Source organism: Mycteria americana, chromosome 16 (genome assembly GCF_035582795.1).
Source record: "Mycteria americana isolate JAX WOST 10 ecotype Jacksonville Zoo and Gardens chromosome 16, USCA_MyAme_1.0, whole genome shotgun sequence".
In the NCBI taxonomy this organism is placed as follows: Eukaryota; Metazoa; Chordata; class Aves; order Ciconiiformes; family Ciconiidae; genus Mycteria; species Mycteria americana.
The window spans coordinates 4,541,230-4,553,539 of record NC_134380.1 but is presented as its reverse complement, the minus strand read 5'-3'; the positions used below and the strand labels follow the sequence as shown (position 1 = coordinate 4,553,539).

At 41.5% G+C, this 12,310-nt stretch overlaps 1 protein-coding gene across 3 annotated transcripts in view; it reads right to left on the bottom strand.

Moving 5' to 3' along the window:
- Positions 1-12,310, bottom strand: part of OGFOD3 (2-oxoglutarate and iron dependent oxygenase domain containing 3) — a 50,227-nt gene that overhangs the window by 37,710 nt on the left and 207 nt on the right. For 2 of the 3 annotated variants that reach the window (XM_075519059.1, XM_075519061.1), the window contains exons 2-5: positions 11,789-12,006; positions 7,842-7,943; positions 3,593-3,668; positions 2,603-2,645 (exon numbers count right to left, since the gene is read on the bottom strand). In XM_075519059.1, the coding sequence (XP_075375174.1) occupies positions 2,603-2,645; positions 3,593-3,668; positions 7,842-7,943; positions 11,789-12,006 (439 nt within the window). The remainder of the gene's footprint in view (positions 1-2,602; positions 2,646-3,592; positions 3,669-7,841; positions 7,944-11,788; positions 12,007-12,310) is intronic. The other variant, XM_075519060.1, reaches the window with a different exon arrangement.

Here is a 12,310-nt window from a genome sequence, read left to right as displayed (position 1 = left end):
ACCTAAGCTGAGGCAAACATCAAGAGAACTAATGCAGTTCACATTCTGTTAACAAGGAACAGAGTATAAAACTATTTCACAGAGACAGAGACGTACAAGGGAAAGCAGCGTACTGGTGGAGAAGATGCTCCTGTTTGGGTTCTGTTGAAAGTTAGACCAGAAGATTACAATGGCCTCTTCTAGCCTCGCTCTGTGTGTGTGTGCAAATAAAAATAAATCTAGGAAAAATTACGAAGGAAGATAAGAAAGAAAGCTCAGCATGACAACTGGGGCATGACTCCTGGGAGATTTCAATAATTCAGTTGTTTGCCAGGACCTTCTCAACACAAAAGGATGGAAAGGGAAACAAGTTTGTGCTATACTTCAGTCCTCCAAGGAAGCAGAAAGGGCAGCAAACAAAGGGAGGTGAGAATTGACAGAGTCACAAACTTGCAGCTTGTGTATAGGTCTTTAAATTATTAAGTTATATCCAGACACACAGACAGAAATCCAGTTCTGTGAATTCAAAATATAAGAAGTATGACAGACAAAAAAACCCCACACACATTAGACATGTTGCTTAAAAAGGGGTTAAGAGGAAATCAGAGAGAATGAAAATGCAGTCTGCATCCCAGTAGAAATCTGAAGAAGTTTTATTTGGAACAGTGGAGAGATCAAAGTGGCTAAAGAAAGAATTGAAAAGAATTAAACAGAAACAAGGAGTTATTTAAGGATTTCTAAAGGAAAAAATTAGTCTTGGAACAAGAGACATAATTGGATAGAATTATCCAAACACTCTAAAGCCTAAGAAATTTAAACCAACAAGCCAGACCTAATCCAACAGGCTTGAAGCTTGAGAGGCATACAGGAAAAGTAGCTAGATGAAGTAAGACTTGAAACATTTTGTATGCTATGTAGGTAAGAGATTTGAGAAGAGGATAAAATGCTCAAATGAAGAAAGACAGTTTCATCTATACATCATTACCACACATCCCATCAGTATTTAATGATATCTGGGAGCCATGATAGCACTATAGGGAAAAGATTCACTCCATGACACAGGGAGTACAAGCATGCACATTGAAAAAAGAGGAAAATGGCAGAACAGGAGAGAAAGAGGCATAAAAGAAACTAGGTAAAGAGACTGTATTTAAAGGCTTCTCCTAAACATGATCTCCCAGAAACACTGGTCAGCTCTTGTTTTTAGCATCTTTCAGTGTTTATACACTATTTTGGATAATGCTGCAATGCAATACTATTCAACTTTCTTCTTGCACCTTTCCCTAAGGAGTAACAGCATGCAATAATTTTCACACATTTACAGATTATGAGAAATGTGAGAAGGCTTTTGGATCAGAGCCCAGAATTCTCAATGGACATCAGATTTCTTAACAGACTTATTTTATTGCAGCAATAGAATCTTCTGCCTTCCCCCTCCCCCCCATTTCCCTCCCATTTAAAAAAAAAAAACAACTCACAATGATGCTTCCAAAATTATGTAGATGATCGATTTATATTTGTCTGACACTCTGGCTTGTTGTCCAAGTAAGCTAGCTCAGGACCCCTGCCCAGCTCTGTGCATTGGGCAGCAAGTTCATCTGCCCTCATGCCTCTTCCAAGCTTTCTCCGTCTCAGTTTCCCCAGTTCCCTGACCCCCAGCTGGACATTAGCTTCCTGTGGTCCAAATCCATGAAGCTGCCTGTGTTATACACTGCCCTTCTAATCCCTCTTTGTGGAAGTCTAATGAAAAATCACATGTAGGTGCCAAAAGAACAGGATAGGAAACCCACTTGACAGCACTGACAGGAGTTAAGCTGTAGGTCCCAAAAGGCAGAGTAATCTAGGCAAAGTGGCAGCTTATGCAGCCACAGAACTGAAAAAAATCCAAGGCATCCTGACAGAACTGTGCAGAGAATGTTAAATCTTTTAAATATATTGTTTCAGATGGGCAGCACTGCTTAAGTTTCTCAGGTTATGTTTTTTGCAGGTCTTTCTCAGCAATCACAAGGATGATAAAGTCTTATTTTTTCATTGAAACCTTTCTCCTTTTCTGCTAATATATGCCCTAATTCAGCAGAGGCCTAAAGAAGTGGTTGTGTTTACAAATACTCAAGAAACAGTTTCTGTTCATACACAAAACCATCCTGAGAACAAAGACGGGGGAAAGAAACTAAAATAAACGTGCTTGTTAAAGAGAAGTGGTTTTGTTTTCATTTTTAAAGAATATTATTCAAAGGTCTACTTAAGACATTACATGGTATTTTTTGTCACTACACAAACCCAATCTTTACATGATGCTGTGAACCACTGTAATTTAGTTTCAGAAGTCAAACTTGTGTAGTTCTGCTATAGTAACTGTTTCCAGATGGAGAAGACAAAATCAGTTCAAGAGAGGCGCTAGAAATAACTAAACCGAATAATAGGAAATGTGTCAACTGTATTGCAGAAGTCACGAATTATACTGCTAGCAGAAGTATTAATGGGAGATAAAATGACTTTCCAAACAAGTTTTTCCCAAGTCTGAATGGAAGGAAAAATTCTCCATCTCCTCTCGCCCCAAAAATGCATTTATAATCTTCCCTTGGCAGTAAAAGAACGTAAAAAGTAACAGGACACTGCTCACCCCTCCATCAGATCCTCCCAAGGACAGTCCCCTCTCTGCTATTCTGCAGGCAAAACAATAACCTCAGATGAGAACTGATGTCTGATTACTTTGTCCTTTAATGTCATTATTTACAACATGTAACTCTTCAGTAAGTGTTATTTGATGCACCAGATATGACCCGATTGAGTTGAGAAGCTGCCATTTAATTGAAACAATCTTGGAGCTTGTCATGAAAATAAGTATCTAGGTTGCAGAACATTTCTGAGCTTCTAGCCCCCTTCCATAAATCCCCAAAACACATCCAAAAACATTGTCTTTCAAATACGTTCTGGCCAAGTAAGATTAAACATAAAAAAAATCCAGATCTTGATTCTGAGGGGCAGTACAAATAAACCCATACAATGCAGAAATGCTGTATCAAAATCAGGAGCGCCACTGAATTTGAAATCACAGAGTGGCCAGCCCAACTAGTGAACAAAGCACTTGTACGAGCTGCATATTGCTTCAAGCATTAGTGACATTCCCTACTTACATGATTATCAAGTGCAAATCACACTCAAAGAGGCTGATAACTTTTCTAACTGCATCATTTGACAGCATCCCCTACTATTTGATTAAAACTCACCACTTAGTGTTCATAGAGGACTGTAGGGTCAGCACTAGCTCATAATTACCCAGAAAGAGACTCAGCTGAAAGGAGGCTTATGTTGTTTTGTTCTGGTTTTAGAGGCCAAATGGGAACAGAAGGCCAAGTGAAAATCCTTTAAAACTTATTTAATTTTTCCTTTTTTCTCTACAACGCTCATACCCCACAGAGCTAGGCAGACTCTGTATGAAAGAGAACTGCCTCCACTACAGCAAAAATGGCTTTTTTAAAAAAAAGGTTAATATTTTAACTGGTTTAACCCATCCTCCTTCAGCTAATGAGCTTTGTGCTGCATCTTAAATACTGGCACACTGTCATTAAAGTAAGTGCTCATAAAAGTTAAGAGCTAAAAGAAAAATTACCTACGGATTCTTTCAGCTTCTTCCCTTGTGATTACTGCATCGGTCACACCCCTTCCACACTTTCTAGGAGTGCACCCTGGAACACAAAAAGGAAGAGAAAAAAAGAAAAGGTCATCTCTCAAAAACGGTCAAAACAAATCTCTATTAATATCCTTCTACCTCCCTTTCAGATTCACAGCATTCAGAAGGGATACTGGCAATCAGAGTATTTTAGATCACTTACTTAAACTACAAGGAAGTTACATCTCCATTTTGATGTGTTTTGCACCACAATCATCAGACAGAAGACAAGCCAGCCAATGTCACTGTTGCTTCTGCCCAGATTCAAGTCCCCAGGACTCAAAGCTGCATCACTTTCCCTGCTATGGCTGGTTAACTAAGTAAGTAAGCTGACAAGTTATTTCCTACTATGTCCATAATGCCATTCAACAGAATGGAGATGGTCTAAAAGGAATGAATCTCAACACCCAAAGTAGCACAGCCACTGGAGATGTGGCTGTCATGCACGACCCAGAGCCTCTAGTGCTTAGATCAAGCAAAATTCACAGCAATACTGTGCCTTTAAGAACAAACTACTTTTCCTGTTGATCTGAAAAGAATTCTTAGAAACCCTAAATTTGCTACAAGTCTTTACAAGTTTGTAACAAACTTTGGGATTAAAACTGACTTACTGATGTTCCTTTGCACATCTACCACTTCAAGCTAGAGAAGATGGCCTTTGTTTAGTAAGGCAATAACAGATGCATCTGCATCTCCATGTACAAGCAGCAAGACAGATAGATCCAGTGATTTTTCCCCTTCTTCCCAAGTGCAGTAGTGAAAACAAAAGTTGCTGTTTACATAACTGGTCTCTGAAAGGAAGATGATCTTAGATGATTTCATATTACACCCTCTATTCTGGCCTTCAGACAGGCAGGACAAGAATTGGAAAGCTCTGCAGTGCCACATGGATCCTTCCATCTCAGTTGGCCAAGTTCAAGAATCAGGCTGACTGTTCCAAAATCAGCCAAGATCTCTAGCAACTAAACCCTTTTAATATCACGTGTCCATATACAAAATGTTTTCTATTACAGTCCAAGTAAGTCTTTAACTCAAAGGTCCAGTACACACCACAACACAATATGAAGAGAGTTCTATCCCAAAACCAAACAAACAGTCTCAACAGGATAAAGAAACTCAATTGTCCTGGAGAAAAGTGAGATGCAGAAGACAAAATATACTTGGATGCAGGCTGCAGTGGATGTAACACCAGAGCACCACCATGCTAATAACCAAAAAGAGAATACCACTCAGGCAGGAGTGAAATCACCACTTGACAAAAGAAAAACTGAAAAAATTGGTTAGAACACAAACAGTTCAAGCCATGAAGAAGATGCTACTAATAACAAGGGTTCCTGAATAGATATAGGATCTTTATGTAGTATCAATACATACTAGTTCATTTATTAACACAAAGAACTGAATTTAACTTATGTTTCGGTATCCAACCCTAAATCATCCAGTTTATTAACAAAGATCCCCATAGTCAAGCACTAAGAACCATAGTATTTGTCCACTGGCAGTCACTGGAAAAGCAATGGTAACATTAAAAAGCAGTGAATTTGAATGTTCCAATCATACTGCCAGGAAAATAAAAGCACCATATTTCATATTTGCTCAACCCCCTGCTCCCCCCCCCCCAAACACCTGAGTCAAAAGGAAGCAAATAACATTCTGTATGGGGTGTCTATACAAAAATACCTTGAAGGACATCTTTTTATATGAGACTTTGCACAAAAGTGTCTTGAAGCATCCAGCTTGGACATATATGATAAAAAAAGTCTCTTACAATTCATTGCTAAGAAATCTAACATTTATTTTTAAAAGCTCATGGAAAAAAAGCCAGCAGTAAGAGTTCCAGGTGAGGAATATATGAAAGTTCTTATGAAATTAGAAGTCTGGTCCACAATAGTCTTCAGGCAACAAGAAGAAATAAGATCAATTCTGAGCCACCAGAGACCTTGGGATGTCACATTTGGCACTTTACTGGGGAAGATCCATATATAGATGTAAAGCCACAGAAAAGTTTGGATGAGCGTATTTTCTGACATCTGCCAATACACTTACTGTTGCTGAAGTGAGCTCCTCTTCAAGGATAATTTGCTTATCAGAACACAAGGGGCAGGGGAGCTCCTGGAAATAAATCAATCAATTCACCCATGCAAGTCAAAAGCATCAGTCTGCTTTGATCAAAAGCAACTAATGATAACAATGACCACAGACCGACAGAAAGAAATTTTGACAAGTACCAGTGCTTTGTAGGAATTTCCACTCCATCTTACTGGATATACCCTGATATAGCCCTCTGATTACACCAGCATTTGAAGAAGAGAGAGAAGCAATGAGAAAGAGATGTGTAGGTGAATAGGCTGAGTACTGACAACAACATACCAAATTATACACAGTTTCCTTGCTTGGGAAAAGAAAAGTCCCTTGTTTGATGTATGTTTAAATTGAAGTCAAAAGGTACCCACACCAAGCAAACTGTTTAAACACAGATCAAGGTCAGGAAACCAACTGGATTACAACCCAGATAATTCATGCATTTTCTGACTACCCAGCAATAATTCACTGAAGTCGGCTCAAGATTCAGATTCCAGGAAGCGTACACTGAGTTATTTGAAGATGACCTGGGAAACTAGCAGTCTGAAATAATGCTAGAGGTTACATTCTTAAGCATCCATTTATCAATGCCAGCACAGAACTCAGCACTGTAACAAGAATGAACCAGAACCGCTGCTCCCCCAGCTCACGTTTTTCCTCTTGACCCTGTGAGCTAAAGAAATGAGCAGAAGCAAAACATACCATTCATCAGAAACCATAGTGCCTTGATTATAAAAAAGCACCATAAAAATTAAAAATTCTGGCAGCAACCCAAAGGTGCTTTGCATATTAAAGAACACCACTTTGCAATACAGTACCAGCCCCAAAGGTACAGAATTCAAACCAACAAAAACCCACAAGGGCTTCATAGGCGGAAAGTTGTTCTAAGTTACAAATTTGGGAGGGGAGGGAGTAGAGAGAGGGGGAAGCTTTTGTGCCATGGTTCAGGCACACTGTAAATATCCCCTCTGCAACCAGAACAGCTAGGCACAGTTTTTGTGGAAATCGTTGTGCTTTTCGATCTCAATTCCAGGAACCAACGATTTGCAAGTTAAACACCGCAAATCTTGAGATAAAAATGCAAGCATTGGAAATGCTATATTTCTTTGGAGCATATGACCTAGCAGTTCTGAAAAGCAACAAGTAGTAGTCAGCAAATGCTGCAAACTATTTCTCGTCTGCCCTAACAAAAACATACACATTTTATGTTGCTGTGCCTTAAATGCTCCATCATACATTCAGCAGTGGCAGATTAAAATCAGTTATTCACTTTTGAATGCCAGGCTGAAGAGCACCTCAGAAGCCAATTGACAGGGATGAGACATCTCTGCCTCCAGGCTAGCAAATACTCAACCAAAGAGCGAGACAGATGGCTGAGGCAGTAACAGCTTCCAGCACCCAATTTTAAACTCAGATGCATGTAAAAAAACAGCCAAAGAGGAACCAATTTGGGTTCCCAGAACTGGAAAAAAACCTTACCAAACATTTCATTGGTAACTATAAGATCCACTCAAAGATTTGCAGAACAATAATCATCAATCACAAGTCACGTAACCTATACTCCACACTGTACCCAACGTTCTGTTGGGTATAAAAATGTCAACAATGTTATGAAGCACAAGTTTGGCTACTGGCAGTACACTTTTCTTTTGTAGTCCTGTTAAACAAGATTAAAAAAGGCCGAGCTAACAGGCTGATAGAAAAATGAGATTTTAAGGAGTTCAGAAAAAGCTGAACACAGAAAAACAAGGAAGCTCTCTTGGCTAATAGAGACAAGAAAAGGAGAATGACTTTCCTTCTGCCATTGAAAAGGTCTCTTTAATGCTTGAAAGACAAGGAAAATTGTCTTAGAGATGAGGGAAAGCTGATGTTCAAGGACAGAAGAGGTGGGAAAGAGCAAATCCAAAGGAGAATTTCAATATTCCAGGACAAACCTGTCCAAATAGTTTTCTTTGTACAACCTACTGCAAAAAGGACACTAGCAAAGACTTCTGATTTCACAAGAGATTTGTGCTCTCTATTTCCAGCTGTAAACAACAGCACAGATCTTACCCTTTTGGAAAGGCTGGTAGTGGAGAGTCCAGATTTGGCAAAACTACAGCGTTACCTTGGTCAACTGATACATGTCTAGGGTCTCTGACAAAGAACTGGCAAAGACAGTACTGGAAGCAGGAGGTGTTCTGAAGGCAACAGCAGAAGCTTTTCCAAACTGAGAAGAAAAACAATAAAAAGATAGTCCAGTGTAAAGTCAGTCAGGTACCAACAGTAAGGCACAAACACTGGATGAATGCTAAGGAAAAATCAGAACAGTCTGTTTGTTTGAAAACAATTTTAGCATTAAGAAATGTGTCATCTTTGTCGAAGAGACCATGGTACATGGGAGCACTGAAGTGTTAAAAGCATACTTGGAGAATCTGCACTCAGGAAAAATTCAGTTTAGTATCACAAAGTACCCAGTAGCTTCCCCAAATTTGTGCCTAGTAGACACAAAATCATTCACTTATCTAATAAGGCACTCTGCTTTGGATCCAAGAGTTTTTTCAATCAAGGTAAAGAAGGAGCATACCAAAGCATGCAAAAACACAAGTACTCCCTATGGTCCCTGTTCCTATTCAGTACACAGAAAACAGAATGTAACACAGGGGTTCAAGTGCCTAAACCGCAGCTTTGTCTTCTACTTAAAGTGGTACTTGCCCAGGCACCATATGCTACAGAGACCAGGATGACTCACACAAGAAAAAAGCCCCATCATTATGCTCCCCTAATGTAATCTGTCTCAAAGCAGGACAAGAGGAGGCAAAGATTTATTGGATGCCATCCCCATAACCACACCAGCAGTCTAGGTGTTAGACCTTTTCCTCCACTGCTCAGACTTCTCTGCTTTCCACATCCGCTGATCTAGTCTCTGGAAAAGCATCTTAAAGCCGTCTCCTGGGCAGTGATCACAGATGCTTTGTACACTGACACAGTATGTCAACACACATAAGAGACTACATGCAGGAGTTTCATCAGACACACTAGGAGCCACAGTAGTTTTAAGTAGTTAACCATGTCTCAAGACAGCAGAAATAGCCAAAGTCTGGCTGCAGGGTTCAGAACACAGATGAGACTGTGCTCACAGAACGCCCTATCTTCTGCAAATATAATAAGTTAAGTGCTTGGCTTCTGAAAAATAACACATTTTATTTCTGTATGAAGCAGGTTTACTGGCAGGCAGTGCTATGGAAATAAAACCACTGCTCTGTGACACCAACTACCATCTCATCTGAAGCAAACTAGAAGCTCAGTTGCACTAGTTCAGTTTGAAGCAGGGACAGGTGCATAAATACAAAGCTCATCTTAGCTGTGGAAATTTTACAGCTGAGCATCAGACACCAAGTGATGATAAGAATGTGCCTCCTTCTGACACAGAGCCAGCAGCTGTGGATGTCAAGCCAGAGAATGAAAAGCTATTGAGTGATAGAAAGATATTTCCAACAAAGTGGCTAAAGCTCCGGAGCTGAATCCAGTTTGGCAGAGAACCGTAATCCGCATTTACTGCCTCACTAAGCTACCAGTAACACACGTGGAGCAAGGAGCAGCTCTGACGGGACAGCAAGGCTCAGCAGCTCACCACCACCCTCTTGCGGGCACCGAGCAGGAGACAAGACTTAAAAAACGAGCAAAGCTCGTTATCACAGCACAGCTTCAATTAACCACTTAACAAAACAGATGTTCGCACATTTCTAATACCACTGATCTCTTTCTGAAAGCATAGTACAGGGGAACACATGTAAAAACATCTGCTAAAAACCAAAGTCAATCACATAAGTTAAGAAGCAGCAGCAAGCAAACGTCTAATTAGAACGCCGGAATACAAACTCACACAAGGTGACTCCCCTTTGCTCCTCCTGTGTTGATGCCAGCCATGTCAATCATTCTCATACAACGCCAAGAGAGGTCACACTTCATTTGCAGAGCTTGCTCCCCATGACATCACAAGAATAGAGAACACATTCATTCCTCTTCCTGGGCAGAAATAACCTTGAAGTTCCTGCCTTCCTTATCGGGGAAAGGATAACTGATGGGGTTGCCAAGACCACAAGTCCACAGCTCAGAAAATCCCTCTTGCAAACCAGGGAAAGGAAATGTAAGGTTTTGTTGGTTTTGGGACTTTCTTTTGCTAAACAAAAGCCCTAGCAGCAGAACACAGACAGTTTTAGCCTTAGTTCAGTCATAACTACCAAATCTGTGGCCACACTGGCTACACAGTTTTCTCTGGCCTTGGCACTACGCAAATAAAGCCAGAAGCAGTTTCTCCTTGTAGTAACTACAAAAAGTTAAAAACAGAACATATGTTTTCATGTGCTCAGCCAAAAAAATCCCCCTACTGAGGAAGTTCTCTTGCTGGTAGCTTCCTGACAGCAGTTTTCTTGGCCTCAGTAACATTTGGGATGATTCAAAACCCTACCAAACAAGATGCTACAAAAGCAGTACTGAGGAAAAACTATCTGACCACAGACTACACATAAACTTTTGGTTTATGTTACAAGCCTTTTGACCAACAGCACCAGGACGAGCCACCTGAAGAGGGAAGGGGAAATTATCTCCACATCTTTGGGGCACCACATCCAGGCTGCAGTTTGATGAACACTTTCTACCGGAATTGGCACTGGAAGAAAGTTAGAAATTATAGAATCATAGAACAGCTTAGGCTGGAAGGGACCTCAGAAGATCACCCAGTCCAGTCTTTCATGGGAAAGGGAACCTAGATGAGATTATCTAACACCCCGTCCAATCGCATCTTGAAAACGTCCAGTCACAGGGGCTCTACTACATCCCTAGGGAGGTTGTTCCAGTGATTGACTGTTCTGTTCTCTCTGTAAAAAAAAAAAAAAAAAAAAAAATTTCTTTCTCATATCAAGATGAAACCTTGCCCAGTGCAACTTGTACTCATTGCCCCTTGTCTTCTCCATGTGGCTCCTTGTGAAGAGAGAGCCTCCATCCTCTTTATAGCTGCCCTTTAAGTACTGGAATACCCTGATGTGGTCCTCTCAAGCCTTCTCTTCTCCAGGAGAAGAGACTTAACTCCTTCAGTCTTTCCTCACAGGGCAGGTTCTCCAGCCCTTTGATCACCTTTTCTTCCTCCCCTCCAAGCGGCTTCTCCCAGCCTCCACACTGCCTCCAGCTTTGTGTCAGCAGGTGTTTTGTCAGCCACATAACAAACCAGATAAGGCAACTGATTTGGCTAAAAACTAACTCAGAATTTTTTTTTTTTTTAGATGCAATAGCTTATCAGTCAACACACAGCTAAACATACAGGTAGGCTGACAAAAAGCAAGAGCAGAGCTGCTCTCTGGCAGCAGTACCAGCTCACAATGTTCATCAAGATACACTTTGCAAATCTGAAAAAGAACATCAGCATAGCTTAGCCACGCAAACTGCAATTTTTTCACTGCTCTTCATTAGAGAAGATGAAAATCTTCCACTTTTCTAGAAGATCCAACATCAACACTCCAAATAAATAAATGCCAGGGGAGACAAATACCGATTTGACAGAAAACAGGCTCAGCTGAAAGACATAAAGACAGAGGAGAAATGCTTTGCAGGCAGCATCAAAAGCTGCCTGCACACACATCTCAAAGCAGGTGTATCAGAAGCTGGCATTTGTACCATTACCACATGCTAACAGCACAGACAATATCCTAAATCAGTTCCATTCCATATACCCGGTATGGTATTTACCAATAACAAACTCACCACAGGAGTCAGAGTATGAAAAGACACTAGAAACAGATTTAGCAAAAGGTTTATTTCACACGGCCTAAGCAAAGCAGTTTCAGAAGAGAATTATGTGGGAATGACAGAAAAACCTCTCTGACGCAACAACTTCTGGGCTGGCCCAAGAGGCATGAATGTTTGGGGATTTAAACAATACGCACAGTGACCCAGTGTTTGCTAGAAACATGGAAGTTTTGCAGTACACGTTTGGTTTAACAGACTTAGACAGCAGTCAGCCTGTTATGGTCCTCTGAAGACTGCTTCATCCTGCTTCAGACAATACTACCCAAATACCTTCAAATCTTTTGTGGCTGTCGTAGTCCTCAGAGCAGGGGATCTCAATGAACTTGTCCTGCAGGCTCTCACTGTGATGAGCCAGCACCTCTGTGACCCCATCCTCGGCGCTCAGGTAGCTCCAGCTCAGGAGGCCGCCGACGGCAGCAGAGGAGAGGAGGAACGCTGCCTTCAGCCACCTCCACCGTGATTCTTGCTGGCCTCTGCTCTTCTTGGCACTACGGAGGGAGCACAGCGACAGCCCCACGTAAGCTAACGACACGCTCCCAAGCCAGTGAGGAACCGCTTTGGCCGCTACCCCGCCCGATACCGGGAAGACCCGGTCAAGGGCCGGGGCCAGTACCGGTACCCCTCGTTTTGAGTATACACATACAAACACACGCAATTTTTATCCCTTTTTCATGCTCGGAGGCTTCAGGCCGCCTTCCGACAGGAGCTCCCACAAGAGCCGGCGGCGCTGCCGCAGGCCGCTCCCCTCAGCCCGCCGGGCCCGGGCACCGCCACCCCTGGGGACAGCGGCCG